The 20,070-nt window shown below is 34.8% G+C and overlaps 3 protein-coding genes across 6 annotated transcripts; all 3 read right to left on the bottom strand.

Annotated features, from left to right (window-relative positions):
* Nucleotides 1-3,614: 3,614 nt before the first annotated feature.
* On the bottom strand, nucleotides 3,615-6,487 carry LOC129306252 (nudix hydrolase 15, mitochondrial-like). Its single transcript, XM_054946728.1, has 4 exons — nucleotides 5,455-6,487; nucleotides 5,150-5,292; nucleotides 4,216-4,335; nucleotides 3,615-4,136 (listed from the first exon to the last, which is right to left on the bottom strand). The coding sequence occupies exons 1-4, from the start codon at nucleotides 5,762-5,764 to the stop codon at nucleotides 3,912-3,914; spliced, it is 798 nt and encodes a 265-aa protein (XP_054802703.1). The 5' UTR covers nucleotides 5,765-6,487; the 3' UTR covers nucleotides 3,615-3,911.
* Nucleotides 6,488-7,892: 1,405 nt separating this feature from the next.
* Nucleotides 7,893-10,492, bottom strand: LOC129306251 (nudix hydrolase 15, mitochondrial-like). Its single transcript, XM_054946726.1, has 4 exons — nucleotides 9,850-10,492; nucleotides 9,567-9,709; nucleotides 8,582-8,701; nucleotides 7,893-8,502 (listed from the first exon to the last, which is right to left on the bottom strand). Exons 1-4 carry the CDS (start codon nucleotides 10,244-10,246, stop codon nucleotides 8,278-8,280), a joined length of 885 nt encoding a protein of 294 aa, XP_054802701.1. The 5' UTR covers nucleotides 10,247-10,492; the 3' UTR covers nucleotides 7,893-8,277.
* Nucleotides 10,493-11,814: 1,322 nt separating this feature from the next.
* LOC129306549 (protein IQ-DOMAIN 9-like) lies at nucleotides 11,815-16,750 on the bottom strand. 4 transcript variants are annotated; one of them, XM_054947206.1, is made up of 6 exons: nucleotides 16,476-16,750; nucleotides 15,376-15,488; nucleotides 14,604-14,771; nucleotides 13,188-13,415; nucleotides 12,674-12,787; nucleotides 11,815-12,576 (listed from the first exon to the last, which is right to left on the bottom strand). In XM_054947206.1, exons 2-6 carry the CDS (start codon nucleotides 15,448-15,450, stop codon nucleotides 12,253-12,255), a joined length of 909 nt encoding a protein of 302 aa, XP_054803181.1. In that variant the 5' UTR covers nucleotides 15,451-15,488; nucleotides 16,476-16,750; the 3' UTR covers nucleotides 11,815-12,252. The 4 variants fall into 4 exon arrangements, with proteins under 4 accessions (XP_054803181.1, XP_054803182.1, XP_054803183.1 ...); XM_054947207.1 differs by lacking the exon at nucleotides 16,476-16,750 and adding an exon at nucleotides 16,350-16,376; XM_054947208.1 differs by lacking the exon at nucleotides 16,476-16,750 and having other exon boundaries at nucleotides 14,604-14,962.
* Between the last annotated feature and the right edge of the window lie 3,320 nt (nucleotides 16,751-20,070).

The raw sequence follows: 20,070 nt of genomic DNA, 5'->3' as shown, positions 1-20,070 counted from the left end.
GGAGAAAGTGCAAACAGGGTTATTTTTACATAAGGTAACAAAATTTTTCGATATCCTCCCTCTTCCTCCTCTATGTTTCTCTTTTCTCTTGCACCATCTCATCAATCACCCTATTTCTCATTTATTATATACTTGTGTGTATTTAAGAAGTTTCCCAAATTTTCTAGAAGCCTTGGAGTTATATGTTTAGAAGTTTTTTTCTTTCTTTTTCTTTCTTTTTTTGGTCTTTGACATGTGACTATTTTTTCTATAGTTTTTTAAATATCAAAATGAGGGAATGACACCGAAAAAGGATGAGAAGTTTTGAGAGAGGTGAAAGAATTAAAGCAAAATAAAATAATAAAAAAAATAAAATGCATTTAAAAATATTTGTTTAAGAGATACTTACAAAGAATAAATAAAATACATATTTTCATAAGTATGGGTGGATGAATCTCATAAAAACTGTTTTTTTTTTTTATGATTTTAACCAAACTTTTTGATTTTTTTAAAAATCTCTATAAAATAAATTTATTTTTTAAAAAAATCTCTAAACTATATAAAAATCACTTACTTCTTAATTTTAAACAAACGGGCTCATGATGTATTAATTTCTACTTATAAATTGCACCCTTCCCTTCTTTTAAAATTATAAAACATTTTTAAAATATTTAAAAATATAAATCATTTTGATTTTTTTTAGAAATAATTAATATTTTTTAAATATATCCATAACAAGTACTTGAAATTTAATAATATGTTCAAGGTTAAAAAAAATAAATTAATAGAATTTTTCTGGTAAAAAAATAAATAAAATTTTCACATTTATTTGTAATTAAATCATTTTATGAAATAAAAGTAGACATGAAAGAATAATTAATTTTTAATAACGTTAATTATTTTCAGAATAGTATTTTTCATTGATTCACATAAACAATGTAATTAATTACAATTAGTTGATGTTCTTAATAAAATTAGTGTCTCTAGTAAAAACAAATATCTTTAATCAAATGCTACAAATTCTAACCTAATCTTACTCTTCTCGTCAGGCTTCCTCTTCACCGCAATTATTATTCAATAATATTTATATCAAGAGCATTATTAAAGGAAAAAAAATAAATTGTTACGTAAGGTTTACAAAATTACTTGTAAATTAAAATAAAAAATAGAGAATAACAATCAACTAATCATCAATATTAATATAATATATATATATATATATATATATATATATAACAAAATGGCATTAGTCTCGGCTTAAAAAAAGTGCTCCCATAGCTTGTCTCAAGTTTTACTATTTATGGAGCCAAAGTTGGCTCTATGAACAATAATAACAACTAATCACTGGGCTGTGTGAAAGTCTTCGGCTCTAGAATTAAATTCCCTCTTCTTTTCTCTTTTAAATTTCAAAACTCCCCCATATTTTTGTCAATTTCTTTTTAAAAACCTATGATAATCTCGAGATTTCAAGTTCTATATATGTCTGCTCATTTCACCCCTCCTTGCTCACTTTATCCATTCTATAACGAGAGGTTTCGTCTGGCAAGTTGTAATCACGTAGACCTTGAGTATTTCAAAAATTGCTCATTCAAAATCATTTTTTAATGCACTTATGCCCCACAATTTGATTCTCAGGACAACTTCAACATCTCTCTTTCTCCCTTGCAATCAAACCTTCTTCGTCCTCCGTCATTGGTGCCTGTGATCCAACCCTCAAAGGCTTGAACCGCATGAGCGAGTTTGCTTTCTATTCTTCAAGCAAACCTCCACCATTCCTAATCTCTCAGGGCTTTCCTTGTACTGTTAATGGCTTTTGGCCCATTTTCTTATTTTGAAAGAAACCCAAATAGGTATGTGTGCTGTGAAAATGAGCCGACCCAACCCTAAAGGGCTAGCCTTTAACGGGCTTAAGTTTAAAAAAGTTAGCCTATTTAAGTTCGAGTTCTCTTTGAGGGGCTCATACCTAAAGCCCAACTCTAAGCATAATAAGATTAGGGTTAGCTCTATAGACTTTAAGCCCTTTTACTCTCTCTCTTTATTTTTTTTAAATTGAAAATAGTTCATTCATTTCATTACAATATAAAATTTTACTCCAATGTCAAATCACATAGACTAAACAACAATAAACAAACAAACTAAACACAATAAACAAGTAGCAATAAGCTCAAATTATAATTAGAAATAAGCAAACAAATTAAACAACATCTAAATGAGCTAAATGTTAGAAACACAATTCAAATCAAAATGCTAACAAGTAATGAAGCCAAGATCAGCTAGATCTATCTATTGTCCACCATCAAGAACTACAATCTCAAGAAAATCTTTAAATCAATACACATAAATACTCAATAACTCAATCATTAGTAGCATCACCATTATTTTCTTCACTATCATCAAGTTCAACAAAATTCAATTATGATCTATTTATAGCTGACTCTTCAAGGGCAAAAATATCAATATTTTCTTCTTTTTCTTCTTCTTCACCTTCATTATTTGCAACAAAAAATAAACAAAATATAGTTATTATTTATTATGTTGTTTGCATGGTTAAAAATAAAATAAATATAAATTACCATTGTACATAAAACCATGTAACTAGTTATAAACGCAAATGATAGCCTAAACATTAGCTAGAAGAATGAAACTTCGGTACTTTATTAGGCTGCGTGAACTAATGCTAAAAGCTAATTCATTAGCTACTGTATTTATCAAAATGCTAAGAATACAGCTGTCATCCTTGAAAGAATTTGATATCGATATTGATTACTCTTCCAATTTAAGACATCTAATTCTTTCCAACTATCAGGCTTAAGTGTTGGTTCCTCCAAATAATTTTGAAGTTCAGACTTGCCCAAGGAAGAATGATCCATAATTGCATAAATATCTAGACACTTAGTTGAAGGAAATTAATATATAATATGTACGAGCACCTCGCAAACTCAATCGGATTCAGTCGAAGAAGAGGGCTTCGTGAACTCGAAGACTTGCAGACTCAGTGAATGAAGACTTCAATGAATGAAACTCAATGATTTAAAGATTCAAATGGCACTGGTGTCACAAACTCGTAGCTAGCAAAGTGAAGGTGAGGAGTGAGTTGTGAGCCTCAGTCGTCAAATTGAGTGTCGATGAGGAGTGATTAACATAGAGTTTGTTATCGTTGAGGATGGATCTGGATTCTGGAGATTGGAGTGGCGAAATAGGGTGAGGCAATTAGTGACTATTAGCTTCAAATCTAATTATCTAAAGGGTGAAGGCGTGAGCATGAAGCTGTGAAGGAGAAGACTGAAAAAATTGACAATTGCATTCACGTGAGGCATGACTAAAAATTGAAGTGAATTATTAGGGTTAGCTTTTTTTTTTTTTCCCTTCCCTTCTTTAGTAGATATGGGCTCCAACTTACAAAATACATATGGGGTTTGAAGTTTTGCTTTTGTCTAGCCAAGCAAGGTCCCACATGGTTTTATGACAATCAAATTTTTGGAAAGATTCATTCATCAAAATTCACAAGAGATGGAAGCTTTGAAATTTCAAACAGGATGATAAATGAACTGGCATGAAGTCCTCTCTTTAAACACGACAAATCTAGCAAATAGCCAAGCTGAAAGTCAAGTTTCAGTAATCTCCTACTCTGTTGATCAGTGAAGTACATTGCAGTACTAATTATATCCATGCAGCAACCTTACAAGAATTTCAAATTTTAAAAAAGGGCAAGCAAGTGAGGGAAGGCAAGCAAGTAGTCCTCATGTGTTCCTAGAACTATTTCTGAGGCAATTCAACAACCCGCCAACTTTTGGGCCTACATTCTGTAAGCAGCAATGGAACCCCACTCCTTTTCCTTTCTTTCAATACATACAATGGAAGTAAGATTATCTAGAGTGCTTAGTGCACTTTAAGAATAAGTTGAAGGATCAAACAGTATAATTATCTCCAACTCAACGCATTACAGAAACCTTGCTTACTTTCTGGGGAATCTTGAACCTGGGATTTTGCTCCACGAAAGCGGGGGGCCTCTGGCACACCACTGATGCAGCCCTAATCAAGACCCCGGCAGTTAGACCCGTTATGATATACTTTTTATGATTGGTTTCGTAGTCAAAGAAGTGTATCAGATACTTCTCTCCCATCCACTCCCTCTCCTCCTGACAACGATTTTCATCCTGATTCAAGCAATGACATCAGACAACCCGTAGGTGAATATGAAGAATGGAGAAGACAGAAATAGAAATTAGAGCGGACCTTGAGAAACATCTCTAAAGGTGCATCAAATACCGATTCCACTTCAGCAGGATTCAGAATAGGTTTGAATGCTCTCTTGTCATGAAGTATGCCAATGACAGGAACCACTCTCAATAGGTGCTGCAAAATGGAATTGGGGAATAAAACCAATGACCTTTTTAAAATTATGAGCGAGAGGGCATCATTGTTGGGTATTGGAAACAACTTCCTAGAGAGCAGAGAAATTAAGAAAACCACATATATCAAACTAAACCCTGCAATCTAGTCCAGAGATAGTGACAGTTAGATCAGTTTAGTAAAAGAGATCATTAAATCTCACAATTCCTGTGAATTGCAATGGCATCTCAGATGGCTATATGTGTACTTCATTCACACGGCTGCATAATAAATAAATTCCTTTGGGCCATAATATATCTAATACAATACTGCAAATAGTATATACCCAACCACCAAGTATCTACATGCCATGCACTTATTAATATTAATAAAATCTCTGAAAATTATATAGATTGAAAGCCTCCAGCTTAAGCCACTAGGTAACGGTAATGCATTTGAATAGATTGCAGAAGGTCTTAGATTTAATCCACAGTGTTCTGTTGTACCCAACAAAAAAAGAAGGAAACTCCTATATTCAGTCATGAGTTGCCCTCTACATTTTCATTATTTACAAACCTTTTGAGTTTTCAAGAGCTTTCCGAATTTAAACTAAAATCCAAACTGAAGCAAAAGATAATTAATTAAACAAAAAAGATGTTGTCCAGATTATGTAACATAGTAACGTGTGTTTTAAACAAATATCATAGAAGGGACTTTGCCGCAAAATTCCTCGCAATTATAGGAGAATCCTCAATCTTACAATTAGCCTGTCCGAACGTAAAAATTGTCAAACCCACACCAATTATTTTAACGCGTAAATTATTAGAGAGAACCATACCTTGGATAAGAATGGTTCAAGAAAAGTAACGACACTGACAAGTTCAGGGTCCAAACCAATTTCCTCCTTCGCTTCTCTTTTTGCAGTATCTTCATCATCCTCATCCCCTTCATCCGCTTTCCCACCAGGCAAGCCCACTTCACCTGTTACGCACAACAAGAATGCTTAATTCATTTCCTTTAATCAAACACAAGCGGGGATAAACTTTCCCATGTTTTAAACCCTCAAATAATATATATATATATATATATATATATATATATATTCCCATTAAATCAACAGCACTTATCCCTAACTCGACATACCCGGGTGAGTAGATAGCTTGGATGATCGCTTAGTTAGAATCACCCTTAGATCCCCAGCATCCCCTTCGAAAATGCAGATCAAAACGGCAGCTCGTTTAGGTCTAAATTTTTCCTGGTTTTGAGCAGTTGGAGTGGTGGACTCTGGAAACCCGACCTGCAAAACGACCTTTGCCTCATTTTCTTCCATTGTTTGCTCATCCATGTCGCCGTGAAATGATGGGGGTTTGTAAAGGCGAAGCTGCTGAGCTAAGGGGAGGAGTCTCTGCGATCCTACATAATTATTACTATTGAGTTTGGAAGACGAGTCCATGAACTTGGAGAGCTCCGGGAAGCAACATTGTCGTCGATAGCCTTATCGTTTTTGTTTTTTTTTGAAATAACAAGAGGCAAGTTAAGCTTGGAAGAAGTCTGACAAAATAAAGCGGGGGTCAAGTACACATCAAGGCACTCGTTAGGAACCCAGGGTAGCAAAGTCGCCTCAAGTCGACCTGCTTGACCCATTTTGGCCATGTAATCTGCGCATCGAATAATCTGTGTGTGAGAATGTTGCAGTGTCACCCCCTCATTCAGGAAGAGGAAGTTTCTAATAAACGCTATGTCATCTCGCAATGGGTGATCGAAGGCCTGATCACAATTGAAAGTATGGACGGCTTGTATGGAGTCTGAATATATTCTGATCCTGTTATAGTTCAGTTGGGGGCAAACTCCAGCACTACTTTGATGGCTAAAATTTCAGCATTTGCACTCTTATAAGGTATTTGATAGCCTTCTCGTTGATAAGTACCGTCAGAATCAATTATGTCCCGTAACTTCACCGGAAAACAGAAATTAATTCGAAAATGGATTGGTAGATTCTTTGACTGGTTGGCTTCGGGGTTCAATTGGCTTTTGTAACATATAATAATAACTTGAAGTTGAAAAGTTCCACGAATGGCATGGAGGCCACGGTGAGAGAAACCTCAATATTAGCCGCTCAAGTTTCTTTCTTTGTCTCTCTCTCTCTCTCTCTCTCTCTCTCTCTCTCTCTCTCTCTCTCTCTCTCTTTTGTTTTTTGTTTTGTGTTTTGTGTTTTGTTTTTTATTTTTTGTTTTTTTGTTTTTTTTTTGTGGTCACAACCACTCAAGTTTCATGGCTTTTGGCTCTTGTTGATTTTCTGCAACGAGAGCTAAACTATACAGGGAAGGTGACATTGGTGATTGGGTCAGTTATCCAAAAGATGCTCAATTATTAAACAATGGAAAAAAATCTAAAATCATTTAAAAGGGAGGGTTTTATCAAAAATTAAATGTCAATGGTTGTAAATTGTAAACATCATAAGTAAAACGGTTCCAAAAAATTATTAATATAGAAATAAAACTAAGAAAGATGGTATTCACGTTCTTGTGATGAAGCTTGATAATTTTTTTACAAGTGCGTGTCGTTCTTTTTTTTTTTTGGGGGGGGGGGGGAATAGTGCGTGTCGGTTGTGAGTTGTAGCACGACTCGCACCCATAAAGAATTTTTTCAAAAATAATTTAGTTAAATTTTTTTCTAGATTTTATCAAAAGACAAAAACTCATCAAGTTCACTGCAAAGTAGGGGTGGTCATCGTGGTCCGATTGTAGAGGTTACAACACAAATACTGTTTCGACTTTCGAGTTAAGAGGGACAAAGCATGCACACGTGGAAATAAACTACTCCCTCCTCTGCTCATTATACTCTCTCGAGTCTCTACTAGTCTACAATATTGGATATTTTTCATAAGTCGATGTTAGTTCAAAATGTAGAATCTTTTGTAGCTTTAATTATTATTTTTTTTTCATTTTTACCTATGTATTAGTTAATGTGTCTCTAGTAATTATATTATACTCATTTTTTTCTACTAGATACATTTTCTATTTTTTACAGAATACTTTTCGTGTACCAAATATATACTATAACTCTTAAGCTTGTTGGCTTGAGAAGAGAAAAACCTACTAGCGAAGGATGGTGGTGTATCATCCTTCTGGGTCCTTCTGCATAATATTTTAGGCATATCCTAAAATCACATGTTGATTTATCTAACATTCAACTCGAGAGGCGCCAAAACCAGAAAATTGGCACTCAGAAAAACAGTCACTCTGGAGTTTTTGAGACAGCCAAAATATACTCCCAACGTTACTTGTCCTTTCTTCCCATTGCATGACATCATCTCTACGGAAAGTCCTCTGCATTTTCCACGCAATGGAAAAGAAAATTCTCCTCCAGATTGCAGGTGCACGGAATGTGGACCTCAAAAAGGAAATGTAGGTCAGGCAGAAAACCAAAAAGGCTATAGGCACAGAGAGAGGGAAAGTGATGAATAACTTGACGAGCCAGGATAAAATTCCTTATCACATGGTTTCATGACAATCAAATTTCCAGAAAGATTTATTCATCAAAACTCACAAGAGATGGAAGCTTAGAAATTTCAGACAGGATGACAAATGAACTGGCATGAGGTCCTCTCTTTAAACACGACAAATCTAACAAATAGCCAAGCTGAAGGTAAAGCTTCAGTAATCCCCTACTCTGTCAATCAGTGAAGTACATTGCAGTACTAATTATATCCATGCAGCAACCTTACAAGAATTTCAAATTTTAAAAAAGGACAAGGTGGCCTAAATAAACAAGTGAGGGAAGGCAAGGTAGTAGTCCTCAAGTGTTTCTAGAACTATTTCTGATGCTGTAAGCAGCAATGGAACCCCACTCCTTTTCCTTTCTTTCAATACATACAATGGAAGTAAGATTATCTAGAGTGCTCAGTGCACTTAAAGAATAAAATTGACCTATTTTGAAGAATCAAACAGTATAATTATCTCCAACTCAACGCATTCCAGAATCCTTGCCTAGATTCCGGGGAATCTTGAACATAGGATTTTGCTCCACAAAAGCCGGGGGCCGTTGGAACACCACTGATGCAGCCCTAATCAAGATCCCAGCAGTTAAACCCCATATGATATACTTTTTATGATCGGTTTCGTAGTCAAAGAAATGTATCAGATACTTCTCTCCCATCCACTCCCTCTCCTCCTGACAACGATTTTCATCCTGATTCAAGCAATGACATCAGACAACCCGTAGGTGAATATGAAGAATGGAGAAGACAGAAATAGAAATTAGAGCGGACCTTGAGAAACATCTCTAAAGGTGCATCAAATACCGATTCCACTTCAGCAGGATTCAGAATAGGTTTGAATGCTCTCTTGTCATGAAGTATGCCAATGACAGGAACCACTCTCAATAGGTGCTGCAAAATGGAATTGGGGAATAAAACCAATGACCTTTTTAAAATTATGAGCGAGAGGGCATCATTGTTGGGTATTGGAAACAACTTCCTAGAGAGCAGAGAAATTAAGAAAACCGTGTGTGTGTGTGTGTGTATCAAATTAAACCCTGCAATCTAGTCCAGGTACAGTGACAATTAGATCAGTTTAGTAAAGGAGATCATTAAATCTCACAATTTCTATGAATTGCAATGGCATCTCAGATGGCTATATGTGTATTTAATTAACAGGGCTGGATCCTAAACAAATTCCTTTGGACCATAATATATCTAATACAACACTGCAAATAGAATATACCCAACCACCAAGTATCTACATGCCATGCGTGTATTAATATCAATAAAATCACTGAAAATTATACAGATTGAAAGCCTCCAGCTTAAGCCACTAGGTAACGGTAATGGATTTGAATAGATTGCAGAAGGTCTTAGCTTTAATCCACAGTGTTCTGTTGTACCCAACAAAAAAAGATAGAAACTCCTAGATTCAGTCATGAGTTGGCCTCAACATTTTCATTATTTACAAACCTTTTGAGTTTCCAAGAGCTTTCCGTATTTAAACTAAAATTCAAACTGAAGCAAAAGCTAATTAATTAAACAAACAAGATGGTGTCCAGATTATGTAACATAGTAACATCTGTATTTTAAACAATTATCATAGGAGTGAGTAACATCTGTGTTTTAAACAATTATCATAGGAGTGACTTCGCTGCAAAATTCCTCGCATTTATAGGAGAATCATCAATCTTACAATTAGCCTGTCCGAACGTAAAAATTATCAAACCTATACCGATTATTTCAACAGGTAAATTATTACAGAGAACCATACCTTGGATAAGAATGGTTCAAGAAAAGTAACGACATTGACAAGTTCAGGGTCCAACCCAATTTCCTCCTTCGCTTCTCTTTTCGCAGTATCCTCATCATCCTTATCCCTTTCATCTGTTTTCCCACCAGGCAAGGCCACTTCACCTGTTACGCACAGCACAAATGCTTAATTCATTCCCTCTGATCAAACACAATCGGGGATGAACTTTCCTACGTTTTAAACCCACAAATAAAAAAAATATATTCCCATTAAATCAACAGCATTCATCCCAAACTTGACATACCCGAGTGAGTAGATAGCTTGGATGATCGCTTAGTTAGAATCACCCTTAGATCCCCAGCATCCCCTTCGAAAAGGCAGATCAAAACGGCAGCTCGTTTAGGTCTAAATTTTTCCGGGTTTTGAGCAATTTGAGTGGTGGACTCTGGAAACCCGACTTGTGAGACGACCTTTCCCCCATTTTCTTCCATTGTTTGCTCATCGATGTCGTCCTGAAACGATGGGGGTTTGTAAAGGCGAAGCTGCTGAGCTAAGGCAAGGAGTCTCTGCGTTCCTACATAATTGTTACTGTTGAGTTTGGAAGACGAGTCCATGAATTTGGAAAGAGGTGCTCTGGGTAGCAATACAACTGTCGATAGCCTTTTCAGAATCGAAAACCATGACTGGTTGATAAGTACCATCAGAATCAATTATGTCTCGTAACTTTACCGGAAAAAAAGAAATTAATTCGAAAATGGGTTGGTAGATTCTTTGACTGGTTGGGCTTCGGGGTCCAATTGGCTTTTGTAACACATAATAATAACTTGAAGTTAAAAAAGTTCCATAGATGGCATGGAGGCTACAGTGAGAGTAACCTCGATATTAGCCACTCAAGTTTCATTGCTTTAGGCCCTTGCTGATTTTCGGCGACGAGAGCTAAACTATACAGCGAAGGTAACATTGGTGACTGGTCAGTTATCCAATCCATATAACGTCGCAAAAGATTCTCAATTATTAAGCAATGAAAAATATCCAAATCATTTACAAGGAAGATATTTTATCAAAAATTAAACGCCAATGGATGTAAATTGTAAACATGCATCATCAACACAACGGTTCCAAAAAAAGAAAAAATTAATATAAAAATGAAACTAAGAAAGATGGTAATCACGTTCCTGTGATGAAGCTTTAGAGATATTTTTCACGAGTCCGTGTCGGTTGTGAGTTGTCACACCCATGAAGAAATTTTTTTAAAAATAATACTTAATCTTTTTTTTTTAGATTTTTTGAAAAGACAAACTCATCAAGTTCATTGCAAAGTTGGGGTGGTCATCGCGGTCCCATTTTAGAGGTTACAGCACAAATACTGTTTGGACTTTCGAGTTAAGAGGGACAAAGCATGCACACGTGGAAATAAACTACTTCCTCCTCTACTCATTATACTCTCCCTACTTTTCATTATTGGACATTTTCTGTAAGTTGATGTTAGTTCAAAATGTATAATCTTTTGTAGCTTTAATTTTTTCCCCCATTTTTACCTTTGCACTAGCAAGTGCGTCGCTAGTAATTATATTATACATGAAAAATTGTTGATATTAATTGTAGACAATAACAAAACTGAATAGATAAGTCAATTTTTCATAAAATTTTAAAAAATTGAATTTTCTTAATATGCACTACTCCATTTTCAAATATATGTGTGTGTGTGTGTATAAAGATATCTTGCATTTCTTTGTTTTTTTATAAGTAAAATAATAAATTTCAAGAAGCGTCAATTGCATTTTTTTTTTACAAATTGTCCCTGACAAATGAATAATAACATTAAATTAATGAAAAAAAGTAAACATTAACTTGAGGTATCTTAATTTAAATATTTCAATTTCATATATAATTATTATTATTAACTAATTTTATTAAAGTATTGATTGAATTTTTTCTATATTTAAAAAAGTCCTACACAGATTAGAAACGTTTTACATTAAAAATATGTCTAAGGTGTTGGCTGATTGGACCTCTAATAATTGGCGTAATCTAGTAAAAATCACACCTTAGCTCCGGCTATCCTAGAGGAGAAAAAGGGAGGGGGAGCTGACACTAATATAATATTTAATAGATAAAAAAAGTGTTTCTTTTTTAGAAAGAAAATGGTAAATGTACCAATCCTTCCCCCCCCCCCCTACTAGATACATTTTTTTTTCCATAATATATTTTCGTCTACAAAACATGCACCGAAATTCTTAACTTGTTGGCTTGAGAAGAGAGAAAAACCTACAGGCGAAGGATGGTGGATAAACCAGAATATAGTTATACACAATGTTGTTGAGAAACTCGTACATGGAAACGAAATTGTAACAATCTGCAAAAGCAATCCCACCAAGCTTACAAAAGCTCTCTTACACCAAGAAAAGGAATAGGTAGAGAGAAAAGACTGTTATATCTACATTTTGAATTTTCTTTGAACATACATGATCAGAAGAAGAAGAAAAAGAAGAAGGATCAACCAATCAATCACACTCATGCCAGTCTGGCGACCTATTCTCCACTGCCAAAATGTCTTCAGATTCATCGAAGTCCAGTATTCTCTTAATTGGAAATAACCACTATAAATAAGATTGCTCTTCTACCTTGGCTTTTTACATTGGGACAAACAGAAAATCAATTTGACTCAGCTCAAGTCATAAACAGTAACAAACAGGTTTGATTCTCCTCAGGATTTATTGCTTTCCTCATGAACCACATTATTCTCTGGGGCAGGATAAGATAATCTCCTAGCTTTTGAAGTCACTTTTGAAGTCCTTTTTGCATTAGCCACAGGAGGTTTAACTGAAACTGGTGTTTTTGGTGTTGACGGGTTCTTGTCCTTTTGAACCATTTTGAGCTGCCTAGTTTGAGCTTTCTTGGGGTTAATTGGCTTCTCAAGGACACGGCTTTCCCATGGACGAGCAGCAATCCAGCGTTCCTTCCAGCTCCAACCCCAATTAGCTTTGTTAGGTTCATAACTACCAAGCCCTTGGTTAGAGTTAGCCCTCCACTACAATTACAAAGATATGAATGTGAATGTGCTTTTCCGAAGGATCTGGTGACATAAAAGTGAAAGAGACTCAGTTCTAACCTCAAGATTAACCTACCTGATGAGAAAAGGCATAAGCCATGGCTCTTTCACGCTTAACAGCTGCTTCTTCTCTCTGATGTATCTTAGCCAAAGTCTCCTCCATGGTTTCAGAACCACCACTCCATTCCACCTGTCATTTGTTTCAACAATTACCTTTGGAGAAAGGGAAACAAAATTGGGCACAAACAAGCTAAAGTACCCAGTGGAATATTTCATAACCACAAATGATTAATCAACTAGATTTTGCAAAGGTAGCCATGTTTTACTTATGCATATTTTGCTGGTAATCTAACTTCTTGTCATAGTAAAGAGAAATTTGATCCCAGAATTTTGACTTTTGAGGATGTGATAAAAAGGAGCCAGCACTTTACCAGGTTTTGGGTCATGAAGAAAATTTAAATTGGACTTAGAGGATCCAAATTAAACAACATGAAGAAATGATTTGTATTGAATCTTCTATGAGACCTTTAAAATAGAAACCATAATCTTCACAAGCCATCAACCCACAAGGAAGGAGCAAGAAAGGCTACCTCTAAATCATGGAGCTTTGCCTCAAGTTTAAGTTGAGATTCAAGTTTCTTCCGCCTGATCCTATCTTCAGTGACCATAAAGATTCGGCGAGTTCTAATCTCAGCTTGAATCTTGCTCCATTTATGAATGCAGCTTACAGCTCTACTGGCTTGGTCTTTAACAGAATGACCTTGTATCTTGACCTTAAGTTTTGCACAACCTTTCAAGCGCCGTAGAGATTTTCTAGCCTGACAAATTAAAAATCAGCATTAGAAAAAATAACAATAGTTACAAACTTGGTTATATATTTGATGCAGCATCTCTCAGCTATATGCATAAATGGTATGAATATCAGGGACTACACTAAACACCTACTGAACGAAGTTGTATTTCAAAGCAGCCACTTTTTCCAATCCCATCAGTAGAGATCAAACCATCAGGGGAAAAGCTGAGTCTTGATTAAAAGGTTGAATTGATGTTATTAAAAAAATTTACCAAAGCAAGGTAACCATTAAGAAATCATACTGAACATCCACCAACTGTTTATAAATGGAACGAAGATGTCAAGAAAGAGTCCAGAAATGAGCTTTGAATATAAGAATATTAAGAACAAGTTCTTATTCCTGCAAGCATATGATGGAAATGATTAGTTTTGGGTGTCACAATTTGCAACAAGCTGACGCATTTGAATGTCATGCCTTCAACCTTCAGCCTTCAGCTAGAGCCTTGAGGAATAAACTATTAATGGTCATATCAATGTTCTTTTACTATGCACCATACATTTACACTTAAATAATGTGCACAAAAAGAAGAAACAGGCAGATGAGATGAGTCAGCAAGTCACAAGAAATTCATCTCCTTCCCATTCTCTACCTCCCTGCTTAACAGATGCCAATAGCCAAAAGCAGATGTTGATAAACTCAAACTAGGCCTACCTAGAATAAACTTCTGGAGTCAGGATTCTCATCAGAGTTTAAAAGACCCTTTGCACTCTTATTCAATAATGAAGGATCAATAGTCATGTTTGTCTGCATTTTGATGAAAGGCTGCATTGGTTTTATATTGTTAGTGGTATTTTTAATTACTGCATAGCATCTCTAGTTCTTCACTGCAATAATAATGAAAACAAATCCACATTATTGAAGATCATGATAGCTGATAAAGATTTCTACACTCTGCTATCATTGTTTGTATAAGCTTGCTTTATGATATGCAAACGTAGAAAATAGACTTAATATATAATTCCATAGAAAACATCCTCCAAAATGCAAATTAAAGGCTGGTAAAACGCAATAGTATAACGATATTGACAGCAGAATAGTAAAAAACCAGATAGGGAAGCACATTTGCAAAGAAGTTAGAATTGTTCTTCAATCAATAAAACTAGATTGGAGAATTAAAAAACTTTATTTTGCTAAAATATCAAATTTGCGCACCAAATAAGCCCGGAATGCGGTCTGGATCATTGTTGCTGCAATAGTTTCAACTGGCACCCCAGGTGACACAAGATTTGAACCCTCAGTGCCATTTGTTAAATTACTTGAATCATTTCCCGTATAATTCTTCAACTTCAATGCAGATTGTTTCTTGGAGGCTGAAGATCCCTGTCTCAGATTGAGATGGAAACTTCCACGTTACTGCAGCCCTCAAAAAAGAGTGAACTCCGAGTACATTGAAATGAAAGGCATTGCTGCTACTTAAATAGTTATCCAGGTACATTTAAGCCTTTGTTAACATAAACTATCAACCATGCGTGTCATGCTAAACTCAGACAAAAGTTATCATCCATGATGTCCTGCTTGAAATATAACACAATTTAAAGGTGTAAAATAGTATAATGCTAATTATAAAAAACTATCAGACCAGTATAACTCTTCAATCTTTATCAACAAAGAACCATATTTTGATAAAAATGTTAGAGATCAAATAGAGAAGGAAAAAAGCTGCGGAGCCAACTTGCTGACATGGCGAGTCATATAGATAGAAAATTTAAAGTCCATATCATGAAGCATTAGCACTAATAATAGGGCAAACTGAATGATTAATCATCAATCCTTTTTTTTCGAAAGATTAATAATCAAACTTTGTATATACATTAAAAGACAAAATTGGTTTTTTTAAAAAATAAACTACCAATCTGAACTGACATAAATAAATTCCCCCAAGGATTAATTGGAAATAAATTAAATGACAGAAAATGCAGTATACCTTTACTTTCTTTGAATTGCCTTCTTTTGATTTTCTTAAGCTAATTATTGTCTTAAACCAATCACCTGAACCCATTCCTGATGCAAAGTAACTTCTTTCAAATGAGCATAATCCTGGAAGAAGTTGTGATGAATCTAATGTAGATTAGCATATCATTCAACAAATAAGGATTTAGTGCATAAGCCATAATCAAAAGAAAATAAGTGTTCTGCACAACACTAACAAACGGAGAAAATGTAATAGTAAAAAAGCAACATTGAAAATCCTATCTTTGGTGTTTGTGTTTTCTATATCAGAAAATGAAATTGAAGTGATATTGTTAAACAATAATCTCTCCAAGATTACATTCCACAAAAGATTGTAAACTGAATATCTTTTTGTATCTTGAGCAGTTTGTAACCAAGTCCACCATATTTTATATGCATAATGCCTGCAGCTAGCGTAGAAACATTTCTTGCGCATTTGAAACATGTCTACCTGCATAAGCAACATCATCACAACCATACACGCAATAATGATAATAATAACAGGGTGTCTCGGACCTCGAAACAAGATGAAAGCTACGGAATTGTTGTCCCTTAAAATTGCCAATTGATTCTGTTAACAACCACCTTAATTTCAGAGAAACAAACATCTATCCCAGTGGATCACGGTTTGTAAAAGTCCAAGAGAAAAAAGATACAGTAAATTTCACTATTTGAACTCAATTATAGCTATTACTCTATGTTACGCTGTCAGAGCTAATGCCAACACGGTGACAACCAACTGATTTCCTCGCTGAATAAGTAATCCTAATAATAGTTATCCTACTAACTGAAAATTGAAAAAGTAAATTAAAATCACTAGAGGAAATTGTACCCCCCATCTAACTTGTACAGTGATCAACTTAACAGAATGGTGGAAACAGGGATCAACTGGTCGACTGCATGAAAGCAATACATAATTGCTTATCAAACAGACACCTTAAAACCCACCTCACATGATAACCAAAGAAGCAAAAGGGGTTTCCCAAATCACAATAGTCAACCCAGCAATGAAACGAAAACTGTGCAAACAAAGAGGGGGGAAAATGCATCTGAGACTGAGAGAGAATGGTATACCAGAGAAGAATCTGTGAAGCGTCTAAGGTCTAACCACACCTTTTCGCACTTCGGCTACCAGAAACTCGGGTGGAAAAAGAGGCACAATAATATCAGCAGAAGTAAAGAAGAAGGAAAGCAAAAGACTGAGAGAAATAGTCAGAAAAGGAATAAAAGGTGGGTATGAAATATGGATTGCCATGGCCCAATACCGCCTTTAATTTTCTTAAACGATGTGGAAGATGAGAAATAAAATATAACATAATATTCTAGCTCATCAATCCCCCGTTGTCAAAGCCTTAACCGACGCATACGTCCCAACTCAGAAGATATCGTGTGCAGCGTAGTACAGCGTGATGCATGATCAGCATCATTGGCTGGTTGGATAACAGGGTTCGTTACAGCGACAGCAGAACAAATCCGAGGTGGTACAAGGTCGCTTGCCTGACATGTTTATTTAAGTTCAAGTCATATTCAAATTTTTAATTAAATTTATTTATTTATAAGTTAAATTTATTTTTTTAAAATTTAATTTATAAACTCATCAAGTTAGTCTATTTACACACGCATATAATATAATAAATTATAAATACATCAATTTTATTATCTAATTTTTAATCAATTATTTTTTTATTGTTAGTCATATTTTCAATTATATTTAAATTATATATTAATTTTAATGTTATTATTTTATTATTATAATTTATTGTAATTAATAAATCCATTCAATTATTATATATTATATAATATAATAATATTAAAGTATGTTAAGATGTTTAAAATTAAAATGTAAACTTACTTTTAGATAGGCTTAATATACTTTAAAGTCAAGCTAGATTTTAGATAAGTTTAAACTTAAATTATAAAAAAAATTTTATACAGTTTTTAAATCATGTTCAAATTTTTGATTTACCGCATAAACTTAAATTTATTTAGTTAAAATTTAACTCAATCTAACTTATTTTTACTTTTTATGGTAATGGGTTGCTCTGGTTTCCAAGTATTTGTAAAAAAAAAAAAAAAAGAATTCGGCCTCAATTATTGGTCATGTAATTGGATGAAGTGTAAGGGGGGAAATACATCCTCGAGGGAAATGACGGGTCAGCCAGGTTATCGTAGGTGGTGAGATCAAGTACAGGTAGAATCTTTTGGTTATAATAAGGTTGAAACGTGGCAGGTTGTGGACCGTGGCTTGAAACTTGTAGATGAGATTGAAAGGCAAAATTTAATGACAGAAATTGTGCGACCTTCGGCTCATAAGACCAACGCTGCAACCAACTGAGCTACGGGACCAGACTTATTTAATTATCGTATTATTAAGAATGGTCCCTAATTAAACATTTCCTTTTAGGAAGAGACAGTGACTTTTTGCGGGGGTGAACTAAGCTACCCCGACAAAAAACAATGGGTTCTGTTGGTTATAATAAGGGGAAATTTCATTTGTCCCCTTCATAAAATTACCATTCACCCCCTTAAAAATATTTCTCTTGCAGCATTCAAGTTTTTTAAAAATTTCAGTTTTCAATCCAAGAAGCTAATGCTATTTGTATTGCTAATTTTATAGTAGCTAGAGATATTTGAGCAACTAATAAAAACGTTGGTTCATATCATATAAATATCAGAATATATTAAATGTTATACAATATTTTTTCTACTTATCAAATAAAATATTAATGTTTATTTTTTAAAAGATATCAAGGTCACATTCTTTAATTTTAAATTTCTACTCATTTGCACTCAAAGTAACAATTTTTTTTTCCATATATAGTATAAGAAGTGGATCCCTAATAACAAAAATTATCTTCCCCAAAATATTTTCTAATAAAATATAAAAAATATCTCTAATTATTTATATTGAAAATATTTATTCTAAAAGAGTATGATTTTTTATCAAAAAAGAGAAGCAAAGTGTGATATTAATTGCTATTAGGCTACTCCATCATCCTCTGTTTGGCAAAAAAACAAAAGGGCTATCATTAGGCATGCTAGAGATATAGGGTCTCAAAAAGATAAAAAAAATTGACTTCTAATCAAATGCAGGGAACCCTAGCTCCCTTATCATAGTTCACCCAGATGCAAGAATGTAAAGAAAAGCAGAAATACATTAATTAAAAAAGAGGTAGCGAGCTATATCGGCCGTATAACAAAAAAGTAAAGACTAAAACTACATGATAAAAGAAAAAATAAAGCAATAGACGCAGAATTTAGGAATTTGATTGGGAGTTTCTTAATGATGATTTATTTGATTAGAAAGGGCTCTTCTATTTGTAGATGATTTTGGCTTGGTGCTCAAGCCCCATGATTATCACTTTCCTTAAATTTAGGAAGCACTTCCTCCATTATGGTCACTTTCCCTACTTTCATAATTCAAGCATCATGGGTGGAGTGCAGAGATAATTTCCTAGACTCAGTCTTAACTTAGTGGTTAAGGCTTCATGAATATTTATTTTTAATTATTTTAAGGGTGATTAAGTTGAGTTGAGTATGGGCATTCAAATTCACAATTTGGGTGCAAATAATGCCTTTCACATACAAATTGGCTGGAGACTTCATAGGCCAATTTTGTATGGATATTTCCATTGGCCCTACTTTCAAGCATTGCGTGAGTAGTATGTCTTGGAGGACCAGCTCATTCCCATTATAATTGATGGTTGATCTAGTACTTCCTTAGAGGACACTCTTTTAGTTAAGAATTAAGGGCCATATGGTCTAGCTTAGGTCAAGTTTCTTAAGGTTTAGGACCTTAAAGGCTGGTTCTGTAGAATCTAGTTGCTGTGGGCTTGATCTTGTGACTTTTGCCCTTATAGAGAGGGCCTTTGCAAAGCTTACCTTTTTGACTTTCGCCCTTGTTTCCTTGTGGTGCTATCCCATATGGCTTCGGCCCTGTGGTACAGCCCAGTGCAAATTTAGCCCCTATGGAGAGAGCCTTTAGGAAGAGAGCTCTTGTGAAGAGGGCCCTTGTAAAGCTTGCCTTTCTAACTTTGGCCTTTATGGTGCTAGCCCATGTAAAGTTAGCTCTTATGGGGTTAGTCCTTATGGGATTGGTGGCTTAGGATTCAGTCTTTATGGACATGGCCCTCATGGGATTTGCGGGTCTCTTAAAATATGACTCCTTTATATCAAAGCTATTTGAGTTTGATAGACTAGAGGCCATAAGAAATGACAGTTCAAGTACTAGGGCCATAGCAAACGACATCCTAGGACTTAATGAATATGAAAAGCTAGGCCCCATGGTTTTAAAACTTAACAGTCTAGGTACCAAGGCTATGAAATTGTTAGCCCAGGACCTTACACATCTCTTTTTTAGGGCCTTTGGATGTTGCACCTTGAATTTTTTGCAAACTTTTTAAGTTTCTTCTCACATCCTAAGTAAACTTGTCTACTTCTTCTCAGCCTAAAAATTGGCCTAAAGAGACACCTTGGAGATGGAATCCTCTTAATGAGCCTGTATAAACTCACCCTTAAGCTTCTCAATAGTGACTTGACTCAGAAGCTCGACTCTGGTCTTGAGATCTCTTCGCATTTCTTTGAGAGAGCCTTGTTGAGAGCATTAGTTGTGGTGCCACTTCTGAAGAGCTTTATAAAAGGTGTTTTGGTTTTGCTGTCATTCTTCCTC

The sequence above is a fragment of the Prosopis cineraria genome, unplaced genomic scaffold, assembly GCF_029017545.1.
Source record: "Prosopis cineraria cultivar Desert tree isolate PC_DT_omini unplaced genomic scaffold, ASM2901754v1 PC3, whole genome shotgun sequence".
Classification (NCBI taxonomy): Eukaryota; Viridiplantae; Streptophyta; class Magnoliopsida; order Fabales; family Fabaceae; genus Prosopis; species Prosopis cineraria.
The sequence above is the reverse complement of the archived record's forward strand: the minus strand, read 5'-3'. Positions and strand labels throughout refer to the sequence as shown.